The 27999-nt window shown below is 39.2% G+C and overlaps 1 protein-coding gene across 1 annotated transcript in view; it reads right to left on the bottom strand.

The window, feature by feature from the left end:
* Window positions 1–916: 916 nt before the first annotated feature.
* LOC126184087 (tubulin beta chain-like) overlaps window positions 917–27999 on the bottom strand; it is a 124016-nt gene continuing 96933 nt past the window's right edge. The window contains exons 8-9 of the mRNA XM_049926443.1: window positions 6115–6267; window positions 917–1042 (exon numbers count right to left, since the gene is read on the bottom strand). Of these exons, the coding sequence (XP_049782400.1) occupies window positions 917–1042; window positions 6115–6267 (279 nt within the window). The remainder of the gene's footprint in view (window positions 1043–6114; window positions 6268–27999) is intronic.

Here is a 27999-nt window from a genome sequence, read left to right on the forward strand (position 1 = left end):
TCAAAATTTACAGTGAAACTGCAGCACACTGATTTGCAATCGTATCCAATTTTCTTCTTTGTGACGACCTTAGAAGCACAGTTGAAGTTGATGTATGCCGAACTATTTACTTTTGCTTCCTTCACATGTTCTGATTTGTATTCGATATTTTTAAGTTCCTTTTCACGTTTTTTTCACTTCGAACAAAACACTTTCTCATTATCAGATGCCATGCTGCCGGTTGACATTCAAAGGACGGTAGTGGTACACCACGTGCTGAACAGACAGAACATTTCTCATGCACACATTCAAAGCATAAATAGCACCTCTGCAGAAGAAGAGTCGTTTCTGAATTATACTGAAATTTTAAACCTTGCCTGTGATAGATGCGTTATTTCTACATAAAACTGTATGTGTTGTCTCCAAAAATACGAAAATTTAAATGACTCAGTGTAAAAAAAGTGGAGAAGCGCTATTTGTGCCTTAAACGATTCACATACTGTATTACGGCTGGAAAAATGTTTTCATTAAGAGATGAATAAACTATGTTCTTGTATTTCTTACTGACCACACAAGCTATAGTTTTCTCGCTCTTTGTGTGTAACTTCGCAGTTGTGATTTTCGATATGAATTTTAGAACAAAGACGAACCAGATTACTGTAACAGAAGACCAAATACAACTATTCAATGGAAAAAAACTTTGATTAAATCAAAATTTTGCATCTTCATCATTTCTTCTCGTAAATAAACTAATTTACCAATTACATATAACATATTTCAGGGTACCAATCGTTACGGCAGATCAAACAAATATACGTCCTTTAAACATGTTTATTGATGCATGCAATACTTAGTTCTGCGCTCATAACTATATCTGTGACTGCAACATCCGCTATCAATCGATATTTTGATTTTATTAAACGTAAATATGGTATGACTAGCCCACAACCCGTGTGTCTTCCAGGCTGTACGCGGAGACATCCGCCACCTTATCCTCGGCAGCCTCTTCTACTTCGTCGTCCTGGTCATCGCCCTGGTCGTCGTCGTCTTCTGCAGTCGCCTCCTGCAGACGAAACGCATATCTTAGTAGGCTGTCACAGCAAGTTCAGTTCATTAAATGAAACAAGTTTACTGTTACCAGTCACCGTTGACTGGCTACAGTAAACTACTTGTTTCATTTAATGTCAATAAGTCACGGTAAAGCCTAACCTAAAATGTTCGCATTTCAAGTTCACTTCAACCCAACTACTCCTGCTTGTCGCAAAATGAACTCTATGGAACTGAATTTATCTTTTAAAAGCAGGGAAATGTCTAAAATTTTTCTTTCAAAAATACCGTCTTGATCACACCACTTATGTTTCAAGAACATAGGTGACCGGTTTCGGTCATATCACCGCACGAACATCATGTAACTTTTAATAAGCATGCTGAAGGGACGGTACAACAATTTGCAAGTCCTTCATTGCGCTAATAAAGGCTTATTATTAGATATTTAGGAGATCGAGATATATGCCCGTTAGAGAGATGAACCGTCAGTGCTTCTCAATGAACAGCTGGATTTTCGTGAGAAACATTTTTATGATCTCTTTGACGAAATTCTATGAACACGTATGTACTCTTTTGTTCAGAAAATCATAGGACCCAGTTCTATCCATGACAGAAATGTACCTCAGAACAGTACATAAATATTTATATCATAATCTTAAACTTCCAACTAGAAATATTACGAAATATAACCCCATTTTTAATAAACCAGTTTTATGACATTTAAAAAATGTAATATACCACTCGGCAGCTGATCATTTCATTATTACATATATCTCCAGTGCCAAATAATGATAATATAAGACAAACTGAATCTAGCATAGGTGTTTACTTGCAGTCAAGTCACAACTCATATCGATATGATGCCACAATGCCGAAGACCTTCACAACATCGTTGACTTTTAAACCATTGTGGTAGTACCACCTTAGCCCATAGAGGGCACACTAAGTATTCATAGTCTGTACAGTTATTTTTAAAGCTTTTAATTGGTATTTTATACAATATCTAAGTAGTTCCATGGTTGTAAAGATATTTTATACATAACTTTTTATGTTATTATTGTACTTTTTTTACGTTTTGACGATTATGTGAACCCGTTTTACACTGGTTGACGTGAGGTATAGGGAGAAGAGGTAGGCGGAGCATCTTCGTATTTAAACGTATGTCCGTCACTTGCTGGCACCAGTTGACATCACAGTAGCTGAGAAGAGTGCTCCATCTACCATCTTCGAAGGTTGCCATGGGTATAACAAGTCTTATTGTATTTTATCTTTATAAGCATTTTGTCATTTTATTGTCAATCTAGTAAGGTTTCTATTACTTTCTAAATTAAATTACAGGTCTGATGATGATCATGTGATATGACCGAAACCAGTCACCTATGTTCTTGAAACTTAAGTGGTGTGATCAAGCCTGAATTTTTGAAAGAAAAATTAAGAATTTTTGATCACTGTTCCAAAAGTGTTTATTAAAAAAGGGAAATATGTTTCTGGGCACTGAATCAGAATGAAGTGCAAAACTTAGCAACGCTTCCATTTCTTGCAGGACTCTAAATAGACGTGACATCGTTTGCAGGTATGAAGCGGATGCTGAAGTGTTTTTAGAAAACAAACGACGTTTAAGAATTTTACTTGGGCAGTACCACCTTTGATCTTTGCAGTTAAGAGTTACAAGAATCCGAGGCATGGTTGAAGTCTAGGGAACGGTAGATTACGTGAAGGCATATAGCGGAAGAAAAATGGCGGTCACACTGATAACAAAGGACAATGCTCTCGTTGGATCGAGATTAGCAGAGCCAAATCTTAAAGGCTTACATTCAGACACACATTCTGAATGTAGCTGATGCCAAAACGGGAAATTAATTTCGTTAGTTCATCAAAATTTGTGAAGAAGTTAAATATTTCGAGGACCTAAGTATTTTGCCGGATGACGTAACCTTTAAATTTTACGGAACAATTAATTGCGAAAGCTGCGTGCACTGGGCTAAAGAAAATCCATACGTAACTGAAGCTAGGCACGTTAGCCTACCACGGATATCATTCTGGCGTTTGCCGTCCGGACGGTTTATCAGGCCCCGCCCGCTTCTTTGACGAGCCTGTCACAGTCTAACGTAGCACATTATCCCGAGTTGTTATTCCTTGCAGTGAAGTACGCGATTTTTAACAGTGTCTGGTTCTGTTGCCGGGGAAACTCGTTTTTTCGTACTCCACATACTGTAATCCTGTCGCTGCCACGACTGTACTTTCATCACCTCAGATCATGATCTTCAATACTTTCGGAGATATATTTAATCTGAAAATAACTTCTTTCGCCACGAAACAGAGCTATGGATTCTAAGATATTTACGCTCCATAATCTGTGACTAAAAAGATTATTACATAAAATTTCTTTAAAATTATGTTTTAGCTACGATAGTTGCTTGAAGTAGAAACAGTCGTTTCAAAATTATTTAATTATGTTGTGGTTAGAGTGAGCGTATAGAGGACATACGTGAAGTGTGAATGTTTTATTTTACTGAAAACTATGGAAAAGTATACTTGGAAAAAAATCTTGTGCAGTCACGAGTCATGAGACTCGTGTCCACTGTGCTTTCTTTTGTGTAAAAACAGCCAAAACGAAAGAAAATGTTTAATTGCTGCCGATAATTCGGAGTTCATTTTATTTGAATTTCGTTTCATAAATTCATTCATAATCCTGTTGGACGAGTTATTGATTATCGCCAGCATTTGAAGGCAGGAGCTTTTCTGATTATCTGGACAGACTATCAGCACAAGAGATTTAAGTATTCTACGCACTTTGCGGAGCGCACTGTGCTGCAGTCCTGTGTATCGAGTTGTCGAACGTCAGCCGTCTTAGTGAACGGAACATGTGGACCGGTACCACACAAATTTCGGCTAAGATCAGAATCATGTATTTGTTCAGATGTTTTGCCCTAAATATGAATAGAGTACAAATTTAAAAATTTTTAGTGAAATGTTTGAGAATTCTTTATTGAATTACTTTGGAAGTTATTTGCGTGTGAAATTTCTGGTCGTTTTAGAACTCCACATGGTGTGTCATGAACATTCATGGAGCATTACGGCGAGCACTTCTTTAAAAGAAGAGGACTGAACTACTTTAACTCGCAGATAGTTGTGGGTCACTGATTGTTTAGAACACACAATTCATTCGGGTTGGACGTGCAAATGCTGGCTGTTTTGCGTGTGAAGACACTTAGTAAAACAGTAACAAGCTTGCAATAATAATAGTTTAGGCAGTGAATATGGATTTGATAGCCACTAAGATGATTTTTCAGACACATTAAAGGCTCATTAATTGAACTTTGAACGTTTAATGCAATTTAATTCCGAACGTCAGGTCTTTTCTAAAAATATACAGATACTACCACTAAGCTTGAGTTATGCTACCTAGTCTGTTTTTTAATGGCGCTTTGAATCGACTGAACTAGCATGTATCAACACAGAGTGAAGTGAATGGGCATGAACAAGCCTATCTGCGTAGGTGGACAAATTTCTGCACCGAAACCAAGAAATAAAGACCTTCAGGCCGAACCATGATCTAAGTAGATGGATGACTGATACAAGAAACCGCCCAGTCGAAGCAGGTGACTTAATAAATGTTGCATCTGAGAACTACAGGACTTAACGAAATGTTTGAAAATTAAGTTTATTTTTGCAACAGGAAATTTGAGTCACCAAGTCCCTCCGAGATGGATAGGGCAAAGAGGAAGTGTTGTAGGGTACTCGTTCCATCACCACATTTAATCCTTTTATGTTCAACCTTTTGGGTATTAGCAAGGAAACAATGTATACCGCAAGAATACAAACACTTATCTAAGAGGTCAAATCTAGCAAGCTTTCGATACTATTCCATTATAAAAAATACAATAGTTATGTCACTGTCTGAGCAGCAGTAATCTTAGCCGTAGTCTTATTTCAGAATATATACCGCTACTTTACATCTTAACCCGTACAACACAAAAAACTTTACAGTTCTGTCCGATTTACACTGAAGGGCTTCAGTTCCAAAAAATGTACATTATTTTGTGACATCGTGGAGTTTTTCGAGGACACATACAAGTATTTATAGTAATTTGTTGCTCACGAATAACCGTATTTGCGAAAATGACGATGAGAGTGAAGGAAAATACCACGTGAATTACTTTTTTTTTGCAATAATGCTAACCCACACATACCAAATGGTGAAGTTACCTTATAAGACTTCTCAACACTTGCTGTTCAGACAACTAACTCGTTTTAGCTATAGTGAAACCACTGGTTGCAAGAATAGGGCTACATTTGCAACATCTGAGTATAGTTTCGTAGTTCGAGATACTAATTCTGTTTCGTCTTTTGTACAACTGGTTCATAATAATTATTACTAAAAATGAAATGAAATTATCGTATGGCATTGTTGGCCGGGAGGCCCCATGCGGGGAAGTTCGGCCGCCGTATTGCAAGGTCTTTTTAGTTGACGCCACTTCGGCGACTTGCGAGTCAATGATGAGGGAGAGAAAGTCCCTGACCCCGCCGGGAATCTAAACCGGGACCCCGTGCGTCGGAAGCGAGAACGCTACCCCAAGACCACGAGTTGCGGACATTATTATTACAACAAACTGGAGACAGAAGTAGCTACATGGTCAGTACACAGACCAGTCTGCGGAACTCAAACACGGATCAGATTCATTTGATTCTTGAACAGCTAGTTGGCAATGTCACTCATCAACGACATTCATTCATTCATTCATTCATTCATTCATTCATTCATTCATTCATTCATTCATTCATTCATTCATTCATTCATTCATTCATTCATTCATTCATTCATTCATTCATTCATTCATTCATTCAGTTATGCAGTGATGGCACATCTACCATATTTATTACGCTTAATGGAAAAGGCGTAGCACTAAATAAGGTAAGCCTATTTTCTGTGAACATTAAAACTGCCAAAAGGTTTCTTCGTTTTGACTTAAGTGGCATTTAAGGCAGGAGTAGCGTGTAGGTGGCAGAGTAACTTTATTTAAGGTTGTCAAAATCTGCTACATCGCCTCATTTCTTTTTTAGATTCACCAAACACCCGCTACTAACCTGGTACTGCTGATACTCGCTGATCAAGTCGTAGACGTTGCAGGCTGCGTCTACAAATTCCATCTCATCCATGCCTTCGCCTATGTACCAATGCAAGAAAGCCTTGCGTCGCAACATGGAAGCGAACTGCTCTGAAATACGCCGAAACAATTCCTGAAACAAGTTTGTATTCTTATCAGAATTGCCGCAGTTCACAAATGACACCAGAAATAACGGGATGCCATGTCGCGCACAGTTGAGTACTTGACATAACCCAGAAACGAAAGAAGTCTACGGTGGAGTGCGTGCGAGTGACGATTATTGAATATTACGCATCATTTATATCTGTTACACAGATCTATAGTATACTGTTCTATCTTCTATGGTTGTGGCATCTATTTCAGTAGCATGGATCATTACTTTTTCGTTTAGGCTGACGGCTCTCCACCGTAGCAACGTTCTTTTACCCGCAGTATGTTTTAATAGAGCAGCTAGAGACTTAAATTGTGAATTTATTATTTGACAATGTTCTAAATTTCCCATACTTGTGATGTTTGTTATTTCATTTTCGAAGAACACAACTGGACTATAGTTATCTACTTAAAAATCTTCTCTCTTTGTACTGATTCTATGAATGCTATCAATGTGTAACTCAAAAAGCAGGGAAAACTTCATGATATACAAGCTGTTCTGGGATTCCTGTTATAAGCTTCTAGGACTTTTAGAGGGAGTGAGTACATAACATTCCGACAGTTTCTGTTCAGATGTTTAACGTGTCCACTTATCTGTGAGGAATTTAATTAGGAGTGACGCAGTACAATCGGAAAGGAAATATAGCTGAACATCCATTTATAATCCCAGTTGTTTGTATTGACACTTTAACATTACGTTTTTATATTATTCTAAAACAAAAAAGAACTCAGCGTACTGTACGCACAGGACAGTACTGATGCCTAACAGCGGCTCGATAAGGCGACCACAAACTTTGTTACAGATAGTTTACTTAGAAACCTGTTGTGGTTCACCCTCGCCATCCCACATGCCGTATCTTAAGTTTCTAGTGCAGCGGCCAGAACTCATAAGAGCAAATCTTCCTCTGTCTCTACAGGGGTCTCTTAAGTTATACTTTGCATGCGACTCAACAACTGGTAGCCCACATCATCCTGTCTACTCTATTGCATACCAGGAGAAGCAACTCAGACTTTACTTCCCCTCAGCAGACGTGGACGCCTTACACATGTAAACTGAAGCTGCCGTGAAAAGAAACGGTACGTTTCCGAACATGGGTTCCTATTCAAATTATTATGTTCTCGCTCCCGTCAACAAATCTTGGAAGTTTGTAAGGGGAATTTCGGAAACCCTGTATGTATTGTATCCCATTTTTTAGAGTTGCGTATTACTTACATTAATAATATCAATTTAATATATGACAACATATACACATGGTATGTGTAAATTGTGTCCGTAAGTGAATGACTGTTCCTGTCACCAACCCATTACAAGAAGCCCATATGAAAATGGGTCGAAAATGTCCGAATTCCGAGAGGAATTCCCTGTTATGTAATGCACCTCAGACTTACATTTTTACTTGCATTCTTCGTTACAGGTGGTCTCGTCATTTCTTTTTAGCTTGTCTTTTGTTGTTTTGCGTATGTTAGTAACATCCATCACGTCACAAAAGATTTATTTGGTGGGAGAGATAAGCGACATGCACTACATATACGGCCTTGCGGATGGAAATGCTGCGGCAGCACTTCAGCTTCATACTTAAAGGTATCTCAAGAGGCAGTTACCATGTGTAAATAGATTTACACAGTGCTTTTGAGAGAAAGGCACATTGGAAAGAAGGATTTGTAACATTGGCAGACCCCAAGACCTATGGAGCTGCGAGCTATAACGCGTTCATATTTTGGACAAAAGCTAATATACTGACTGATCGAAGGAAAGGATTTACCTCACCTGTAACATTCAGCATCACTATCTCCTGTGAACGCATCACTTTCAGTAGGTGAAAGGCTTAAATCCGGAAAACATCCATAGCAGACGATCTTAGTCAATGCACGTCGCGGCAGTGTGCTGTGTTTGTGCATTGTCAGTTGTTGGCACTGATAAGGCTGCTTTACAAGTGATGGGATCTTCAGTTATCGCAGCAATCACGTCTGTGCGTACGGAAACCCTAATGCAGTAAATGACAACGGTAGCGATTCAGCCTCAGCGTGTAGGATGGAACCAGACATGAGTGTGTTGGTAGATCTTGTAAGTAGGCTGTTTAGATTTTTATATGGGTAATGCCACGTAGCGCTCTATATGAAAATCACTGGCTGTGCTGTGTGCAGTCTGTGGCTAGTTTGCATTGTTGTCTGCCATTGTATTGTTGGGCAGCGGCAGCTGGATGTGAACAACGCGTAGCGTTGGGCAGTTGGAGGTGAGCCGCCAGCAGTGGTGGACGTGGGGAGAGAGATGGCGGAGTTTTGAAAAATGTCATGAACTGCTGTATATATTATGAATCTTGAGGTAAATACATTGTTTGTTCTCTATTAGAATCTTTCATTTGCTAAGACTATCAGTAGTTAGTGCCTTCCGTAGTTTGTATCTTTTATTTAGCTGGCAGTAGTGGCACTCGCTGTATTGCAGTAGTTCCAGTAATGAAGATTTTTGTGAGGTAAGTGATTTGTGAAAGGTATAGTTTAATGTTTGTCAGGGCCATTCTTTTGCAGGGATTTTTGATAGTCAGATTGCGTTGCGCTAAAATTATTGTGTGCCAGGTTAAGCACAGTCTTGTATAAATTGTTCTAAAGGGGACGTTCCATGTACAATTGTTCTAAGTGGACGTTTCACATGTATAAATAGTTCAAAGGGGACGTTTCATATGTCGACCCTTAGCCTAGGATACCTCACTGGAATCTTCTGATTTTTTCTTGTAGTTTGTGTATTTAGTGTAGCTTTTGTTTATAGCTAGCGCGTAATTGTAGAGAGAATCTCCTTTGTAGTTGCAGTCTTTCATTGTTGTACTGTAAAACAGTTGTGGTATGCATGTAGATTTGCACCAAGTATTTCGCAGCTGCAATTAACTAGATATTATTTTCAGTGCTATGTTAATGTGTTCTCCTATTTTTGCTCTTCAAATTGTGTTTTTCTGTGTTATCGTGTGAAATATTGTCACAATAATGGCGTGTGAAAAACGTAACACTCGGCTCCAAAGTAAACTGAGAAACGACAGTGAAGACGAAAGCAATGTGTTAGCGCCACTGTGTAATGAGTTAACTAATGTTCAAAGTAGTAATTTGGTAACTGTGCATAGGGAAATGGAGCGGACGTCAAACAATGGCGTAGACAGTCAAACAGGTAGTGAACAGGGAAGCATTATCGATCGGTCGGTCGGCAACAGCTCGCCTCAGGAATCCGAAATGATAGGACACAATATTGCAAATACTGTAGATTCAGGTTTTGCGTCCTCACCGTTTTCTCAAATAAGTCAAGACACATTTTCAGCTTGTCAAAATGTGAATGTTGCCGGCGCAAATGCACTGCCGAAAAGAGTAGAGGAACAGATTCCAGACACTAATGCATTGTTATTACAACTAATGCAACAAATGGAACAAAATCAGAGACAGATGGGACAAAATCTTCAAAAGTTAGACACAATGGAACAAAATCTTAAAAAGTTAGACACAGTGGAACAAAATCTTCAAAAGTTAGACACAATGGAACAAAATCTTCGGAAGTTAGACACCACACTTGAACAAACACGTGAAGATCTAACTACTGAGTTACATAACATTGAATCGAAATGCCAAAAAGTCTGTAATGACGTAAAAACACAAATTTGTGAGCATTTTCAGCCTATTTTTTCGCGGCATGAAAATGCATTACAGAATCACGAAGCAGCCATAAAAGAGCTGCAAACTATTGTTCATGAAAATCATGAGACCTTGCAAGCTAAAATGGACTCAGCTGCATCTACCGATTCGGTTACGCAACTTGCAAAAACTCAGGAAAACTTAAAGGACACAGTAGAAAGACACATGGGGGAAATTAGTTCATTATCAGAGAAAGTAGCCGAACTTTCGGATCAGGTCACTAACTTATCTACAAAGGTAGATGATGATCTGAATGACACAAGACCCGTAGCCTTCACTGACACAGAAGAGTATGAACAAATTAGAAAATTCAAACAAAATCAAAATCAAATCAACACACAGTACAAAAGAGAAATGCGGGAATTACAAGATCAGCTGACACAGGTAATACAAGAATTACATATTTCAGAGGATACTCGCGCTCCAACACGGGAAGAGGAACTTAGAAATACGGAAAAGCCACAAAATAATAGCACAGGGCATTTCGGTAATTATGAAAGAAATTGGCAAGGTACACCGAATTTTGAGATGGAACCGCCGAAACGACGTGACAATGACCGACATGCTACTCGCCGACACGATGATTTTGACTATAAGCTGTTCATTACTACACGTAAATTCAAAACATTTAAGAATTCTGGCAACGACATTCATCCACAAGCATGGCTCCATCAATTCTCTCATTGTTTTCCTCCCAACTGGTCATTGGAGCACAGATTAGAATTTATGTGTGGCTACTTAGAGAATGAACCAGCTGTAAGAATGCGATCGGTCATTCACGATTGCCACAGTGAAGGAGAATTTTACCATGCCTTCCTCTCAGCATATTGGTCTCAAGCCACACAAGACCGCGTAAAACATAGCATCATGATGATGAAACACTTTGAACAATCTGAATTTTCCAGTCTTGTCAAATATTTTGAAGACATGTTGCACAAGAATCAGTACCAATCAAACCCATACAGCCCCTCAGAACTCATCCGCATTTGCTTAATCAAACTGCCTGAACATTTACGACATATTATTTTGGCAGGACGTTGCAAAGACGACATTGAAGCTTTTCAGGGACTGTTACAAGAACTGGAAATTGACACAGACAGTCGCGGGATGCGAAAACAGGAAAACAATCATTACAGGTCACATCCGTCACAATTCCGTGACGACAGAAACAATAAATGGCCACGACAAACCTATTCTTACAACGTAAATCGTGACCAAAACAGACACCACCCATATGATAACCATTGGCAGAGTAATAGTTACAGGGAAAGATCACCTTTCCGCGGTAATGACTATCACAGAGACAATCAGAGAAACAGACAATATGGTAACCAAAATAACTATTATCAAGGGAGACAGAATAACTTTAGACGCAACGGTCCAGCACGCAGTTACGATTCAAGGAGAAATTCTCCACCACGTGACCGACAAGAAAGAAACTATGTAAACTACCGACATGACGACAGACGATATGATCGTAACGACAGACCTGAACTGCATCAGAACTGGCGAGTTTTAAACAGAGCTGGGCCCTCTGGGCAAGGCGAATTTGTGGAAGTTAGGCCTCCTAATCCCAATAACGGCGCGCGCCAACAAAGAAACAGACAATGACTCGCACCGCAGGCTGCCGCGTGCGCCGGCTGGCTCCGAGAAAAATAACATTGACGCTAACCTTGAGTAAAATTCCCGTATTCTTTACGGACGAATACCGCATGATACTTGCATTCAAGTTGAAACTCTGCGTACTGAGAAGAGCAAAGGGTAAAAGATTACACCACATTTCTCATGTAAAACCATTTATTGACAGATAATCTGCTTTTTAACTTAGTCTTTGCAATTTTCACTTCACGCTACTTGTACAATTTGTCAGACTTAAGAAACTGTTAACATGCAACATTTTGGTTTGCTTACGAGTGGATTCTGGATTTGAGGTGCTTTCTGTGAAATGCCAGATGACACAGCGGTTGGTTTGTGTGACAGCTACACGATTATATCACGACGTTACTAATGAGTGACAATTTACAATGTTGCTTTTGCGGTGTATCTGTTTGATATCTGCACAGTTTTTCTGAATTCTTCTGTAAAGTAAAACATGTTTTAGTAGTAACTTTTGTGCTATTGCTACAAGGAGACAGCCTTTTCCGTAGGACAACAATACGTTACAGCACAGTACTTTCCTCATCACGGCAATAAGCGTAATAACTAAGTTATCTATACGCAAAGCATTTCACTTTTGTTTATCATGAGGTAAGTACATTGGCTTCTGCTGAACTTAGCTTTCGGAGGACAATAACTACGACACTTCCCAGAGATTATCTTAGAGCAAAACGCACATTTAGCGCTACAGGACACGTACTTGAGTGATTAATTTTGTACTTAAAACATTTATTTTTAAAGATTTTTGAATTACAAAGAAAGTTTTTCGTGATACATTTCATTCCATTGCTGTAATCTGTAACACCTGAGGGTATAATTACAACAAACCTCAGGGGGGTACACGCCTACTTTGTGTACCATGTGTTTGGCAAGCACAAGGAGCCCTAGCTAATATGGTATTTGCTTATACAATTTAACACATCGGTACCATATTTCTCTAACACATAAATTACACAGCTATCTGAACATTTAACAGAGAAACAAACATTTTTTTTTCTACGTCAGTGACAGATGTTTACGTAATTACACCGTTGGGTAACTTCACACTTAAGAAATTGTACTTTGTCTGTACTTTGTGCACTGTTCGTATTTTTTGGTACCATTGTGATACTATGAAAGCTTTGAATGATGTATTTGGTGTGAGATCATGATTTTTAAAGTACGTTTGAGGTAGATGACACTACTGAAATAAGCAGAGAATTTTCTTTAGATTTTGAAACAATTGCAGAAAGCTACGACGTTTTTGAGACTTGACTGAGGTGTTATGGTGTTATTTTTACGATGACTATGTGTATTATGCTGTTGCGGTATGTTTATGATCAATAAGCTGATGCTATATGAGTTATTTGAGTATGCTATGTATCTGTTATGATGAAATATTGAAGAAGTGTCGACGAATAAGGTAAGGAATAATGAGTAGTGGTTAGGGACTCTGGTTTGTGAAAAAGGTTGTTGGAAACCAAGAATCGTACTTTAAGAGTTATGAAATGTATGTAAATGCGTGAATGTATTACAATGCCGACGAAAATTTTTTGGACTCTGTTATGTCAATAGCATTTTGTTTCTACAGATTTGTAACGCAAATTCTTGACCTGTGAAATTTTTTTATATGAGACTGTCACTGTAGCGGAAACTACTGTCGTAAATATTTCCGTAAGAAAGTTAAGTGACCACCTGCACATAATGTGACGTGGGCACCCAGGTGTGTCAGACACCTGGAGAACAAGCCTTTTCAGACGCTCAAGTAGAAAAGAAAGCCATTAGGGTGTGCCAGAGGCACAGGTGGAAGAGAAGGACAAAGAGAGGCCTAGATCCCTGTTAATGACATTCCTTTGTAGAGGGCATCGCTAATGCGACACGCTCGCTACTTGAAAACATATGATTTTTGTAATGCGTTGTGGGCACACAGCTGTGTCAAACACCTGGAGAACAAGCCATTAGGGCGTGCCTTTCATCGCTAATGCGACACCCTCGTTACTTAAAAACATATGATTACTCGCACTTTGTGCTAATTATTGAAATGCTTATGAATTGACAAGAAATATTTTTACATCTGCACACCTGATTATGACAAGAGTCTTTGTACGAGAGTTGAGAGCAATTAACTTATGAAATGAAATGTCACATGACTACTGAATGACATTTTTATGCTTTGGTTTGCGTAATTGCTTATTTCATTTGATATCTGGTTTCCAGCTGCGTTGCAGCATTGCTTTTATAAAATGAGATGCATTTGCTAATGTGAACTCTTTCTGTCAACAGATCTATTAAATGATAATTTTGTAATCCACATTCTTTAAAAAAGGAGCACTTGGAAAGGAAAGAACAATAAGAAGTAACTAATAACAGTAACACTTAATTTTCTTTTCAGGTACATGGTAATATTTTTTTACAATCAGTTGTTATGGTGCACCACTTTAATTACATAGACATTAAGATGTGAATATGCATTTCCCTTGTCTGCATTGTTGTTTTTCTTGTAATATTTTTTCTGCTTGAGCTATGTCATGTTTAGGTATAAGTTGCTGCTGTTTGTCAGGCATAGTGTTACTGAATTTGACTTTGTGTTACTCTTCTAAGCTAGTTTTTCTTGTTTCCTGCATTGCCTTATATTAGTTGTAATATTGCACTTGCTTTGCTAATTTATGCTGCTAGCTTTGCCAATTTGCATTTTTTGTCATTTCTGTTTGTGTTGATTTGTTGTGATGCTGCATTGCCTCGTCCCTTGGTATATATATCTGAGCTCAGTAGATTTAAGTTAGCTTAAGAGGGGGTAGACTATATAAGAAACTGACTATGGAGAATAGGTAAAGAATGCATTGCGAAGAAAGATTTGGGCCCCAATGAGTATTGTACAATCAGAAATAATTATTTTGAAAGAAATATGAATAGAATACAGGAACGAGGTATAGGTAGGATTTTCTTGGAAATAAATGATGAGGTAAGCAATATGTGAACATATAAATACAGAAAGCATGCTTGGATAGGATTTTTTTGGTGGAAACAAATGTTGAAATAAGACGAAAGATCTATCGAATGAAGTTGTGGGGTGGACTGCAGTACCAAATGTTCCACTGAAAACAAACCCTGTCCTTTCCTTTTGTGTTATCCCACTATGTGTTTGGGTACCCGTGTGTATTTGTGTTTTTCCTGTCTTTATGTGTTTAGCTGATGAGAGCTATGTTGTAGAATTTTTCTAATACTCTGTTATTTTCTTTGTAAAGATGCTTAGACTTTATTTATTCTGTTTTGTTTTAATGCTCATGTGTGAAGTTGAATTTTTAAAAGTGATTCTGATCTTTTATGTATGTACTCATGTCATCATTCCTGTAACACTGATGTATATGTTTATTTCTATTGTTTTGTAAAGCCCCTATTACTACAAATATTATCTGTATTGTTATGTTTTTAATGATGTATTTTGTATCTTTGTAATTGTATTCTTATGTTATATAATTGTAATTGACACCAGTTCATCATATTATTAACTTGTAAGCATTCATTTCACTGCACACATTCTGTTGGTCATAGTATATGGACAATATGTGAGAAGTAGGGACTGATAGTGTTTGCACGTGTGTTGATAATTCAGCAAGGGACTGGATAACAGCATTGCTGGTTCTAAGGACAATTCCCAAAAACTTTGTGAATGCACAAGTGGTGGTTATGGACTTGCTCTATTATCCGCAAGACTCTTCAATGGTGATTGTGCACCTGCACAGTCACAACAGATGGCTGCTGGCCATCTCTACGAGGACTACTGTGGGTCTGCATCTCTGGTGGCCCATCAATACCATACTCTCTACCAGGACTGCAGTGGGTCTGCTCAGTGATGACCTACCTACCAATATTCGTCAGAACTTCGAATGACTCTGCTGTGGGTTTGCTTGCTCCATTGTGGCCCATTACCTGTCAGCATTTCAAGAGTCAGCACTGTCTTTCCGTTGGAAGGACAACACTACTTCTTCAAGACTGCATGGAAATCCACTACTTCTATGTGCAATTTCTTTTACTAATGAGACTTTGTGAAAAACAAAAACTGTAATTACTATTATGATGAACAATCTGGACTGTCTTTATTGACTGTGAGAAAATTTTAGCTTTTGACCAACATTGTATCAATAAGTGTGTGCATTTGATATCTTTGTTATTGTAATTATGAAAAATTTTATCAAATCTTTATTGGCCACTGCCCAAAAATATTTTGTAAAATTTTTTGTGGGGAGCATGGGGGCTATGTAAGTAGGCTGTTTAGATTTTTATATGGGTAATGCCACGTAGCGCTCTATATGAAAATCACTGGCTGTGCTGTGTGCAGTCTGTGGCTAGTTTGCATTGTTGTCTGCCATTGTATTGTTGGGCAGCGGCAGCTGGATGTGAACAACGCGTAGCGTTGGGCAGTTGGAGGTGAGCCGCCAGCAGTGGTGGACGTGGGGAGAGAGATGGCGGAGTTTTGAAAAATGTCATGAACTGCTGTATATATTATGAATCTTGAGGTAAATACATTGTTTGTTCTCTATTAGAATCTTTCATTTGCTAAGACTATCAGTAGTTAGTGCCTTCCGTAGTTTGTATCTTTTATTTAGCTGGCAGTAGTGGCACTCGCTGTATTGCAGTAGTTCCAGTAATGAAGATTTTTGTGAGGTAAGTGATTTGTGAAAGGTATAGTTTAATGTTTGTCAGGGCCATTCTTTTGCAGGGATTTTTGATAGTCAGATTGCGTTGCGCTAAAATTATTGTGTGCCAGGTTAAGCACAGTCTTGTATAAATTGTTCTAAAGGGGACGTTCCATGTACAATTGTTCTAAGTGGACGTTTCACATGTATAAATAGTTCAAAGGGGACGTTTCAATCTTACTTCATTCCGCATTATCTTACTGGATGAACTTAGCTACGTTTTCTCAGAAGTGCGGTGCTTCATACACTGAGCTGACAGAAGTCATGAGATACCTCTTAACATGACGGACCACCTTTTGGCCAGTGTAGAACAGTAGCGAGACGTGGCATGGACTCAGCACGTCGTTGGAAATCCCTCAGAAATAAAAGCCATGCTGCCTCTGTAGCCGTCCGTAATTGCGAAAGTATTGCCGGCGTAGGATTTTGTGCACGAACGGATTTCTCGATTACGTCCCAAAACATGTCTGATGGATGACCAAATCATTCGATCGAACTGCCCAGAACGTTTTTCAAATCAGTCGCCAACAGTTGTGGCCTGGTGACATGGGCCATTGTCTTCCACGAAAATTCCGTCGTTGTTGGGAACAAGAAGGCCAGAAGGGGCGGGTGTGGGGGCCAAAAGGGAGAATTGGTCCAAAGTATAGTCAAATTAACAAGGCAAAAACGTACCAAATAAAGGGACTCCTATTAAGCTCCAGTTACGATAGGAAAAGGAGGGCCGCGAGTCTATTCTCGTACCCGACACTCGGAATTTCGATACTAAACCACGCAGTGGTTCACGATGTCCCTCTTGCAGCGCCTGGTGTAGTTTGTTCATCTCTGTAACGCTTTTGCGCTAAGTGAAATATTCTGTGACTAAACGCTCCGCTCTCTACTATTAGTCCTACCTGGTAGGTGTTCCAGAGTGAGGAGCTGTACTGAAGAGTCAGTTGACCTAATGTTTTGTAAGCTACTTATTTCGTAGGTGTGTCCTTGAGACCCTTCCAATGAATCTGTCCGACATCTGCTATTTTACGTGGTTATTTCACGTAAGGTCGCTCTGGACGTTTACTCAGATATCTTGCGGTTGATACGACTTCTAAAAATTTGTCATCAGTGGGGTATTTCCACGCTAGTTTATTTCTGCGATGTGTGAGCAGTATGTTACATTTATTTACGTTCTGGGTGAACTGCATTTCTCTGCACTATTCCTCAATCCTCTGCAAGTTCTTTTGCAAATAGCTACTACCTTCTTGCATTACTACTTTCTTGTAGGAAACTATCACCTGCAAATAATGTTGGGGAGCTTCTGTCATTTTCTGCTGTATCATCTAATATATTATTAAAAGTAATGGTTCTTTCAGACTCTCTTAGCGTTCTGCTGAAATTACTTTACATCTATTTTGTTAAATTAAGAGCAACGTGGTGTTTTCTCTGCAAGGAAGCCTTGAATGCAGTAGTAAATCTGGTACGATACTCTGGATACTCGATAAGCTCTTATTTTTTTCTCTGGACGACAGTTCGGGACGGTGTCAAATGCCTTCCTGAAGTCTAGGAACAAGGCATAAACCTGAGCACTATGGATCTCATGGAACGACAGATCGAGCAGAGTTTCACAAATCTCTTTGCGAAATTCATGTTGAGTTTTATGGCGATTTTCGTTCTTCAAAATGTCACAATAAGAGAGCGTAAACCTTGTTTCATAATTCTATAACAAATTGACATCAGTGGTATAGTCCTTTAACTATGTACCGAGCGAGGTGGTGCTATTGTTAGCACACTGGACACTCATTCGGGAGTTCTTTCTTTCTTTCTTTCTTTCTTTTTACAATTGCTACGTAAGCACGTTCTTTCGCATCGTCTGTGTAGAATCTTACAGGTTTCACTTCTGGCCCAGATGCCTTTCCTTTACTAAGCGATTGTAGATGCTATTCTGTTCCGCTGTCACGTATCTCAGTGTCTGCCATTTTCATGTTCGTATGCCAACTCTAAGTTTTTCAATAGTACCTTTCAGGTAGTGGAGCCATACCACGAAGCTGCAGTCCTTATGGAACAATTGGGAGGTAGCCTCGTGTTGTAACTCAGACAACAGCTACCGTCAGCCTCCAATATATGTATTCGGCTTGGATGTGCAATTCGAATCGGTGCAGAAATACCATGAAATATTGGGTACACATCGCAAATAGTAGTACGAGAGCCCAACTGTTTCAAGTTTGCACCGTTTAACAATTTTGGGAGTATCATCGAGTACTAGAAAGTACAGTCTTAGACAATAAAACTGACCGCCAGCCGGCCGCCACGTCGACTAAGCCCGAGTCGTTCACTTAAGGTGACCAATAAAAATGACCGCCTCTGACAAAGCTACGTCGGGCCATCTGTACAATATGGCAACGCTAAAAGATGCCGAAGTTTCAGGAGAAAGTGTTGTGTATTTACGAGATACTCTGCGGTTGCGTTAGCCCGTGGGCTAGTGGCAATCGTGCAGCCTTATCCAGTAATCGCGTGTTCGTGTCCAATTGTCTTTTTTTAAATACATTTCGGCCCTCGTCTAAAGTTACATCTGATTGAACATTGAAGATAATTCGCATCACATTCTACCCACTTGTAATAACAAATACTTTCAGAAACAATTACGCCCGACAGCTCGTGGTTGCGTCGCTATCAGTGCAGCTTATGCTCGAGCGTTTCCTCGTGATGCATCAACAACCGGCCACCGGCCAGACGCCACCCGCCGCCTGAAATCGGCCGCCGCCCAGTTGAACGCGGCGCCACGCTGTCGGTGTATGTATCAACCGTCATTTTCGAATTTGAAGTTCTAGTTATCATCTTGCAGTTAAGCATTGGATTTTGCACACTTCAAAATCATGAACTACCGTTAAGCATTGTAAAATTAGGTCGCAAGTCTAAAGAGGCGTAACATCTGCAAACCAATACTTACTTTTGGTATAACAGGGGGGTGAATGCAGAAGAGGCAGCTCGAAAGATTTGAACTGTATGTGGAGCGAGTGCTTTTGGGGAAATATGCGCCAGAAAAAAATATTCTTGTTTCAACAAAGATCTTTCTAGCAGGATTGATTTTCCACATTAAGAAAGTCTCGACTACTGATAAAGTGATGGATTGCCATATAACCACCATACGACATTTGCATTCAACAGGCAACCTTCAGAAGTTTGGTGTAGGAATCCTGCATGCTCCGATTCGAAACAACTGAAATCAACGAAGTAACTATTACTGCAGTTTTGCTTGATCATTATCAGGTCGCTCATTGAGCATTCCTATGCAATACTGTTACTGGTGACGAGTTATGAAGTTCTTATCGTTGACTTCCTAACAAGAAATGAAAGGCTGAGCCCCCAAAAGACGTAAACTCGAGAAAAGGGTAGTGTGAACATAATACTTTCCATATGGTAGCTCCAAAAGTGCATTTTGCACTACGAATTCTTCCGCAAGGGTGTGTCCATCACAGCTGGAATTTGTTGCCAACAATTGACACCTTTCGGTCGTAGTGTAAGAAAATCGACCGACAAAACTACAAAACTACATCACGTGTGTTAATGCATGATAACGCACTCTGTTGATCTTAGGAACAAACCGGCCGAGGTGGCCGAGTGGTTCTTGGCGCTACAGTCTGGAGCCGCGCGACCGCTACGGTCGCAGGTTCGAATCCTGTCTCGGGCATGGATGTGTGTGTTGTCCTTAGGTTAGTTAGGCTTAAGTTGTTCTAAGTTCTTGGGGACTGATGACCTCAGAAGTTAAGTCCCATAGAGCCATTTGGACCATTTTTAGGAACAAAACTATCCAGGAGATTGATAGGGAAGTCATCTCTCTGGCACACGTCCCTCTGATTGTGTACTCTTAAAATTTTACCTTTCCTGCTCTTGATCGATCAACCGTCAAGGCAGTTCATTTCTAGACGAAAATGCTCTTCAAACTACACTGGTTTAGTGAAAATTTGCTGGAGCCTTGTCTTACGATTGTCTTATGGAGTTTCTCTGTCTGCTTGAAGCTCTGGTACAAAAGAATGAAAAATATGGCTTTCAGCAAGTGTCTAAACGCGAACGAAAGCAGCTTGTAACTGGTAGGCAAGCATGTTACCTCGGAGCTGATTTTTTCCTCAAGTGGGTAGACATAATTTTGAGTTTGAATTGTTGACAAATATCAGATGTATTCTGTTGGATTTAGTGTTTCTATGTGTAGAATTTTTATCAATGATTTTTCTATAGGTTTTTGCTGTCGCAAATTGAGCGTTGAAGTCTCGCATTAGCATTTTCACGTTTTCTTGGTGAATTTTGCTCGTGGTTTTTTCGAGTGTGTTCCAGATTTTTTGGGGTTTTTCTTATTTTCGATGTTGGTGGGGCCATGTGCATTGCAGAATATATATTTTTTATTGACACTCTGGATGCGCATAGTGGTAAGTCGATTGTTAATGGGTGTGATTTCTTTGACAGAGTTGACGACGGATCTGTGTATGAGATATACCATGCCGAAGGTTTGTGAGCCTTTTGTTATCTTTTGCTGTGTTTTTCTCGTTAAGATGCGATAGTTTCCGTAATGCAAAAGTTCATTATGAGTTAGTCATGTTTGATGAAGAGCAAGGATGAGAATTTTTTGTCGGTCGAATTCTTATGTGAGATGATATTTTCCTGCTTGGATCAGTGTGTTGATATTTAGCGTTCAAATGAATGTTTTCTGCTTGCAGGGAAGTTTACCAGAGATCTCAGATATTCTCTGCAAGTTTAATTTATTTGCACAGTTCATGTTTGCTTGTATCGAAGCCTTTGAAACCAAATATTTTCAGCCAAGCTCATTGAGCTAACAGACGGTGACCAGAGTACCGTTGATTTTTCACTCAGACGTGTCTGGATTTTGGGTTCAACGGCGATTTCCTCAGTACCATCCATATCTGGGACGCTTTCTCCTTTTCGCCACCTGGGGAGGCGCCTTTATTATTAATATTCCTTCTTTTCTCAGACGTTATGTCTGGTTAAAAATGGAAAGTGACGTGGACCTTGATCAAGCGTGGCCTCCTTTTAACTGTACGGTATATGTTACATTGCATTTAGGAACTTTCGGGTAATTGAACATGTATCAATAATTACAGATTTCTGTAGTTGTATATACAAGTTTGGATGTAGCTGTATTGCGTTGATGTACTGGTGGATAGTGTGTGGTATGACTCCTGCAGTTGATAGTATAATTGGTATAATGTCAACTTGATCCTGATGCCACATGTCCTTGACTTCCTCAGCCAGTTGGATGTATTTTTAAATTTTTTCTCCTGTTTTCTTTTGTATATTTGTTGTATTGGGTATGGATATTTCGATTAGTTGTGTTAATTTAGTCTTTTTATTGGTGAGTATGATGTCAGGTTTGTTATGTGGTGTTGTTTTATCTGTTATAGTCGTTCTGTTCCAGTATAATTTGTATTCATCATTCTCCAGTACATTTTGGGGTGCATACTTGTATGTGGGAACGTGTTGTTTTATAAGTTGATGTTGTAAGGCAAACTGTTGATTTATTATTTTTGCTACATTGTCATGTCTTCTGGGGTATTTTGTATTTGCTAGTATTGTACACCCACTTGTGATGTGATCTACTGTTTCTATTTGTTGTTTGCAAAGTCTGCATTTATCTGTTGTGGTATTGGGGTCTTTAATAATATGCTTGCCTTAATATCTGGTGTTTATTGTTTGATCCTGTATTGCAATCATGAATCCTTCTGTCTCACTGTATATATTGCCTTTTCTTAGCCATGTGTGGGATGCATCTTGGTCGATGTGTGGCTGTGTTAGATGATACAGGTGCTTGCCATGTAGTGTTTTCTTTTTCCAATTTACTTTCTTCGTATCTGTTTATGTTGTGTGATCTAAAGGGTTGTAGAAGTGGTTACGAAATTGCAGTGGTGTAGCCGATGTATTTATATGAGTGATTGCTTTGTGTATTTTGCTAGTTTCTGCTCGTTCTAGAAAGAATTTTCTTAAATTTTCTACCTGTCCATAATGTAGGTTTTTTATGTCGATAAATCCCCTTCCTGCTTCCTTTCTGCTTAATGTGAATCTTTCTGTTGCTGAATGTATGTGATGTATTCTATATTTGTGGCATTGTGATCGTGTAAGTGTATTGAATGCTTCTAGGTCTGTGTTACTCCATTTCGCTACTCCAAATGAGTAGGTCAATATTGGTATAGCATAGGTATTTATAGGTTTTGTCTTGTTTCTTGCTGTCAGTTCTGTTTTCAGTATTTTTGTTGGTCTTTGTCTATATATTTCTTTTAGTTCTTTAATATTTGTATTATCTATTCCTATTTTTTGTCTGTATCCTAGATATTTATAGGCATCTGTTTTTCTCATCGCTTCTATGGAGTCACTGTGGTTATTCAATATGTAATCTTGTTTAGTGTGTTTTCCCTTGACTATGCTATTTTTCTTACATTGGTCTGTTCCAAAAGCCATATTTATATCATTGCTGAATACTTCTGTTACCTTTAGTAACTGGTTGAGTTGTTGATTTGTTGCTGTCAGTAGTTTTAGATCATCCATGTATAGCAAATGTGTGATTTTGTGTGGGTATGTTCCAGTAATATTATATCCGTAATTTGTATTTTTTAGCATGTTGGATAGTGGGTTCAGAGCAAGACAGAACCAGAAAGGACTTAATGAGTCTCCTTGGTATATTCCACGCTTAATCTGTATTGGCTGTGATGTGATATTATTTGAATTTGTTTGGATATTAAGTGTGGTTTTCCAATTTTTCATTACTATGTTTGAGAACTGTATCGATTTAGGATCTACATTGTGTATTTCCAATATTTGTAGTAACCATGAGTGGGGTACACTATCAAAAACTTTTTGGTAATCTATGTATGCATAGTGTAGCGACCTTTATTTAGTTTTAGCTTGATATGTCACCTCTGCATCTATGATCAGTTGCTCTTTACATCCTCGTGCTCCTTTGCAACAGCCTTTTTGTTCTTCATTTATAATTTTGTTCTGTGTTTTATGTGTTATTAACTTATGTGTAATGACTGAAGTTAATGTTTTGTATATTGTTGGTAGGCATGTTATGGGGCGATATTTAGCTGGGTTTGCTGTGTCTGCTTGATCTTTAGGTTTCAGATAAGTTATTCCATGTGTAAGTATCAGGGAATGTGTATGGGTCTGCAATGTAACTGTTGAATAATTTAGTTAGGTGTGAATGTGTTGAGGTGAACTTCTTTAGCCGGAAATTTGCTATTTTATTTTTTCCAGGGGCTTTCCAATTGAGAGTGGAATTAATTGCTTGGGTGATTTCATGTTGCAAAATTATCACTTCAGGCATCCGCGGTATCATCTTGTATGTGTCTGTCTCTGCTTGTATCCACTGTGCATGCCTGTTCTGTTGTACCGGGTTTGACCATATGTTGCTCCAGAAGTGTTCCATGTCTGTTATGCTTGGTGGATTGTCTATTTTAGTGTGTGTGTTATCTATTGTCTGGTAAAATTTCTTTTGGTTTGTGTTGAATGTTTGGTTTTGTTTCCTTCTATTTTCACTTTTTTGTATCTTCTAAGTCGTTTGGCCAATGCTTGTAATTTCTGCTTCTTTTCATCTAATTGCTCCATCGCTTCTTGTGAGATTTTACCTAACCTTTTTCGTTTTTTTGTGACATTTCATTTCTTATAAATTGTGTTAACTGTCCGATGTCTTTTCTCAGTTTTTATATTCTGATCTGTAGCCTGTGTTGCCATGCTGGTTTTGTGGGTTTCTTCTGTGTGTTGGTTGGTTCTGATCTCTGCTTAGTGTATATATTTAGTGTAGTGAGTGCTCCTATATACACCAGTAGTTTTAACTCTTCCATAGTTGTGTTTTTATTATTATTGTAATCAGCAAATTCAATATGGTGTGTCTTCCTACCACTGAAATAGATGTATATTGTTCGATTCAGGATTTGCATCACATAAATATAGGTTATAATTACGTTACGTTGCTGCTAGTAGACATATTCCTCACTTTCTTAGACAGTTGCTACCTGTTACTCCACCAAAGGAATTTGTGAGCGCAGCGTTGTTGCAATACAGACGTTCAAATTATCCCATTTCTGTAGTTTCAGTTCGATGCCAGATCGGTCTAATCGGATTCAGCCAGTCAGTCTTAATGTGGATTTCCGACTACGACTCTCATCACATGATTTATTCGATAAACCACATTCCTAATCGGACTATTGAATCTAGATTTCATATCTATGACAGGGCATGCATTCTTAAACACTATGGAAAATACTAATACAATGTGCTTATTACAAATACCTTATTTAAATATATGAAGTAACGAGATAAGTTTATTTACAGGAGCAGAGCCCCATTCATCCGAGCAGAGCAGTGCAAGATTGATTTCAGGGCCAAGAGCGGAAAAAGCTTTTGCCGTTCGTCCCACGGTCAACCCGATAGAGAATATGTGGACAGAGGTAACGAAGTCATTGCTATGTGAACCTACAAATGTACGCGACCTTTGGTCGAATATAGAAAACGTATGGTAGGAAGTAAACCATCACGCTACACTATCGAGGACCTTAATGGAATCAATGCCCTGACGCCTTCGAGAAATCTTACGTAATGATTGTGGTTGGGTTGGTTACTGAAAGTATATTCGTCCACAAAACCCATGTGGACAATTGATTGATAATCGGGCAAGCTTTGCTTTGTCGCAGCTCTTTAGCGTACAAGTCCATTTACTGTAAGTCTCCTCCTCAATTCTTACAATGCAAAGTAAATAGAAAATCTCACCCAGTGCCACCGCGATTTGCTTATGTTGGCTGAGCGTGGACACTGCAGCAGACGCTTCGCCGTAAACATAAAGAAATCACCTTGCTCTGGCTGCAGTGAGCGGACATCACTGCCTGCATGTTCTTATAGTAACCAGCGTGACAATCTACTCACAGATGCCATGGAGCAATTGGAACGGGTATCATGTCATTAGTGATCAGAATATTAACCAGTGAGGAAATCTCCACTATTTGGATCCAAAGAAAATAGGAACCTTCTCCCAAAGTAATGTGAGGTGATATCAAAATTATCCAATACACAAAAATAAACTGCAGAGCTTTCATGCACGCAGTAGTAACACACTAGGAAAAATTATGTCTTAGAAGAGTGTATTTATTTCCTCCTCTCATATCAATGCCCTTGTATTAGTATTAAGTGAGAAAATAAAAAACAAGTTTCTGAGAAGCATATGTCATTTCCTCTTCTCATACAATAGCTTTTGTTCTAGTATGAAGTGTTCTGAAGCATAATATGGCACCGGAGTCTTATCGCAGACCCTATCGGAAACTCAAAAAGCAGGGAGCTCTATTTTTTGTCCAACAGTCTGTTTCATACATTATTACCGCTCGCAGATTCTTATATATGGATTTGTGGGCATCAAGTTCAACAGAATGAGCCTTATGTTACTGTGCTAATTACGATATGGAAAAAAAAATGCAACGAAGATGAGTTTCCCTAGAGCCATGAAGATATTTGCACATGTCTGTATTCAGAAATACTTTACAGAATTCATGCAGCAGACAACAACTGTGAGTGCACTTCAGACTTCATTCTTAAGTCGTCAGGAGACGGACGGAAACGTCAAACTAACGTCGCTTTCCTAGCCATATTCACTCCAAAATGAGGTGTCATTAAGGTAGTTGAGTGTTCTAGGAATCACACTTTGATAATTCCCATATGAGTACTCCGATAGCCAAAAGATACCGTTAGTGTGAAACCATCGGGAACTACATTAATATCAAACTGCAACAACTTGAGACAATACGTGGACTCTTACTTCTCTGGGTGATCTCTTACTGTTATTTAGGATTCTCTCTGTCCTACGCGGAATACAAATGGAACTTCACATTCACGAGGTGCTTTACGCTATTCTTGACGAACATCAGCGACGAACATCACTGCGAGTAACAACTGCATGATAATGGTCTGGGTTGCAGTGGATGTATGGTGTTACTGCTTACAGTAACGTTAATGGTATCGCACATAATCTAGCGCTGACTACCTACGTAAATAAAGATAGTATGGTGGCGTCGTCGCTTCTCTTTATTGGGCATCAGCTTGAGTAATCTGATTTAACGAACATAGTACTCCATTCACAGGCTGCTAATGATACAGTAAGTCTACAGAGATAATCGTGCAGGTACTACATTAATTCTACAGTGAATTGTGTGACAAATATTACCATCAGCTATGCAACTGAAATGACTATGTTGCACTTGGTTAAGTGATCAGCTGCTTCCTGCTTCGACTATTCGTAAATGCTTGTATTCTTATCATTCATTACTTGACTAAATATGCGCTACAATAATGGATGCCGTTGAAGTCCCGTTACATTGATGGCAAGACAAATGTTCGCAAATCACAGTATTGCCCCAAAAAACAATTTCATCTTAAATATCGAAGGACAGACCTCCACACTACACAGGGCGTTGAAATACAGCAGCGGCGGCAGATGAAAACGCGTGACCGCAAGGGGTTCGAAACGGGATCTCCTGCTGACTAGGCAGAAGCGCTGACCGTTGCACTATCGGGACACAACGTCCAAGATGCCTGCAGGACCTATCTATACACGCGCCTCGTCTGACGAAAATTCTCATCTTTGCCGCATACCACATACGCGGTACCCTCCCTCTCCCTCCCCCCTCCCCCCAATCCATCAATTATGCCATTCGCCCGCAGCTACTCTGTATTCTGGCGAGGTTTCGGATGATGACGTGCGTCTAGCACTGAAAACTTTCGATGTCCCGTCGAGACCTGAATAATTATACAGTATGTTTCAGGAGAATAGTAAATATTGTAGGATGTGGTAGTACAGATAAATCGCAGAAAAATGCCATACAACATGTGTCCAATATTTATTGAGTACATACAGCTGGGGTCAATGCATTTTCGCTTCATTTGTTGGTCCTTACAAGACCCCGTTGTCTACAATTCCTTGAAAATGAGATTCCAGCATTATTGGAAGAGGTTCCTTTTGCTCCAAGAATGCTTATGTTCCTCCAGCATAACGGGGCTCCTGCACATTCTAGTCATCAGGAGACAATCCAAACCTAACATTTCCCGGAAGATGGATCAGTAGATATGGCCACTTTCCTTGGCTACTGAGGTCCCCAGACCTTATTTCTTTTGATTTTTGCCTGTGGGGATGGTTAAAAGGTGAAATCTACAAAGTAAAAGTTAACTCAAGAGCCGATTTGACCGTTCGGATTAAGAATAGTGCAGCCCTCATAAAAGAACGCAAAGACGACCTCGGAAGAGCTACACTTGGTGCTATCAAGAGAAGTCAAAATTGGATTGAAGTCGGGGGAGAATTTTTTGAAAATGAACTTTGAACGTCCTCAATTGCCTTTGCTTTGAGTTTTTTAGGGTTACGTACTAACAGCTGTATCTCTGTACTCAATAAAAGTGGACACATTTGTATGGAATTCTTTTATGCAATTCGTCTATACCACCACCTGCTAAAATATCTACTAACACACACACACACACACACACACACACACACACACACACACACACACACACACACACACACACACTTCTATCTTCAGTGCTATTCGGAAAATGTTTGGCGACTCACTGATGACGGACTGGAGCTGCATTAACCTACTCATTTCACTAGATATATTTGAAATTTTCTGAACCATTCGTGTTTAATAAGTGACAGCGACAGGGTCTCTCTTCGTTTACTTTGTGGGAAACCTGCTCCTTTCTGT

Source organism: Schistocerca cancellata, chromosome 4 (genome assembly GCF_023864275.1).
Source record: "Schistocerca cancellata isolate TAMUIC-IGC-003103 chromosome 4, iqSchCanc2.1, whole genome shotgun sequence".
NCBI classification, from domain to species: Eukaryota; Metazoa; Arthropoda; class Insecta; order Orthoptera; family Acrididae; genus Schistocerca; species Schistocerca cancellata.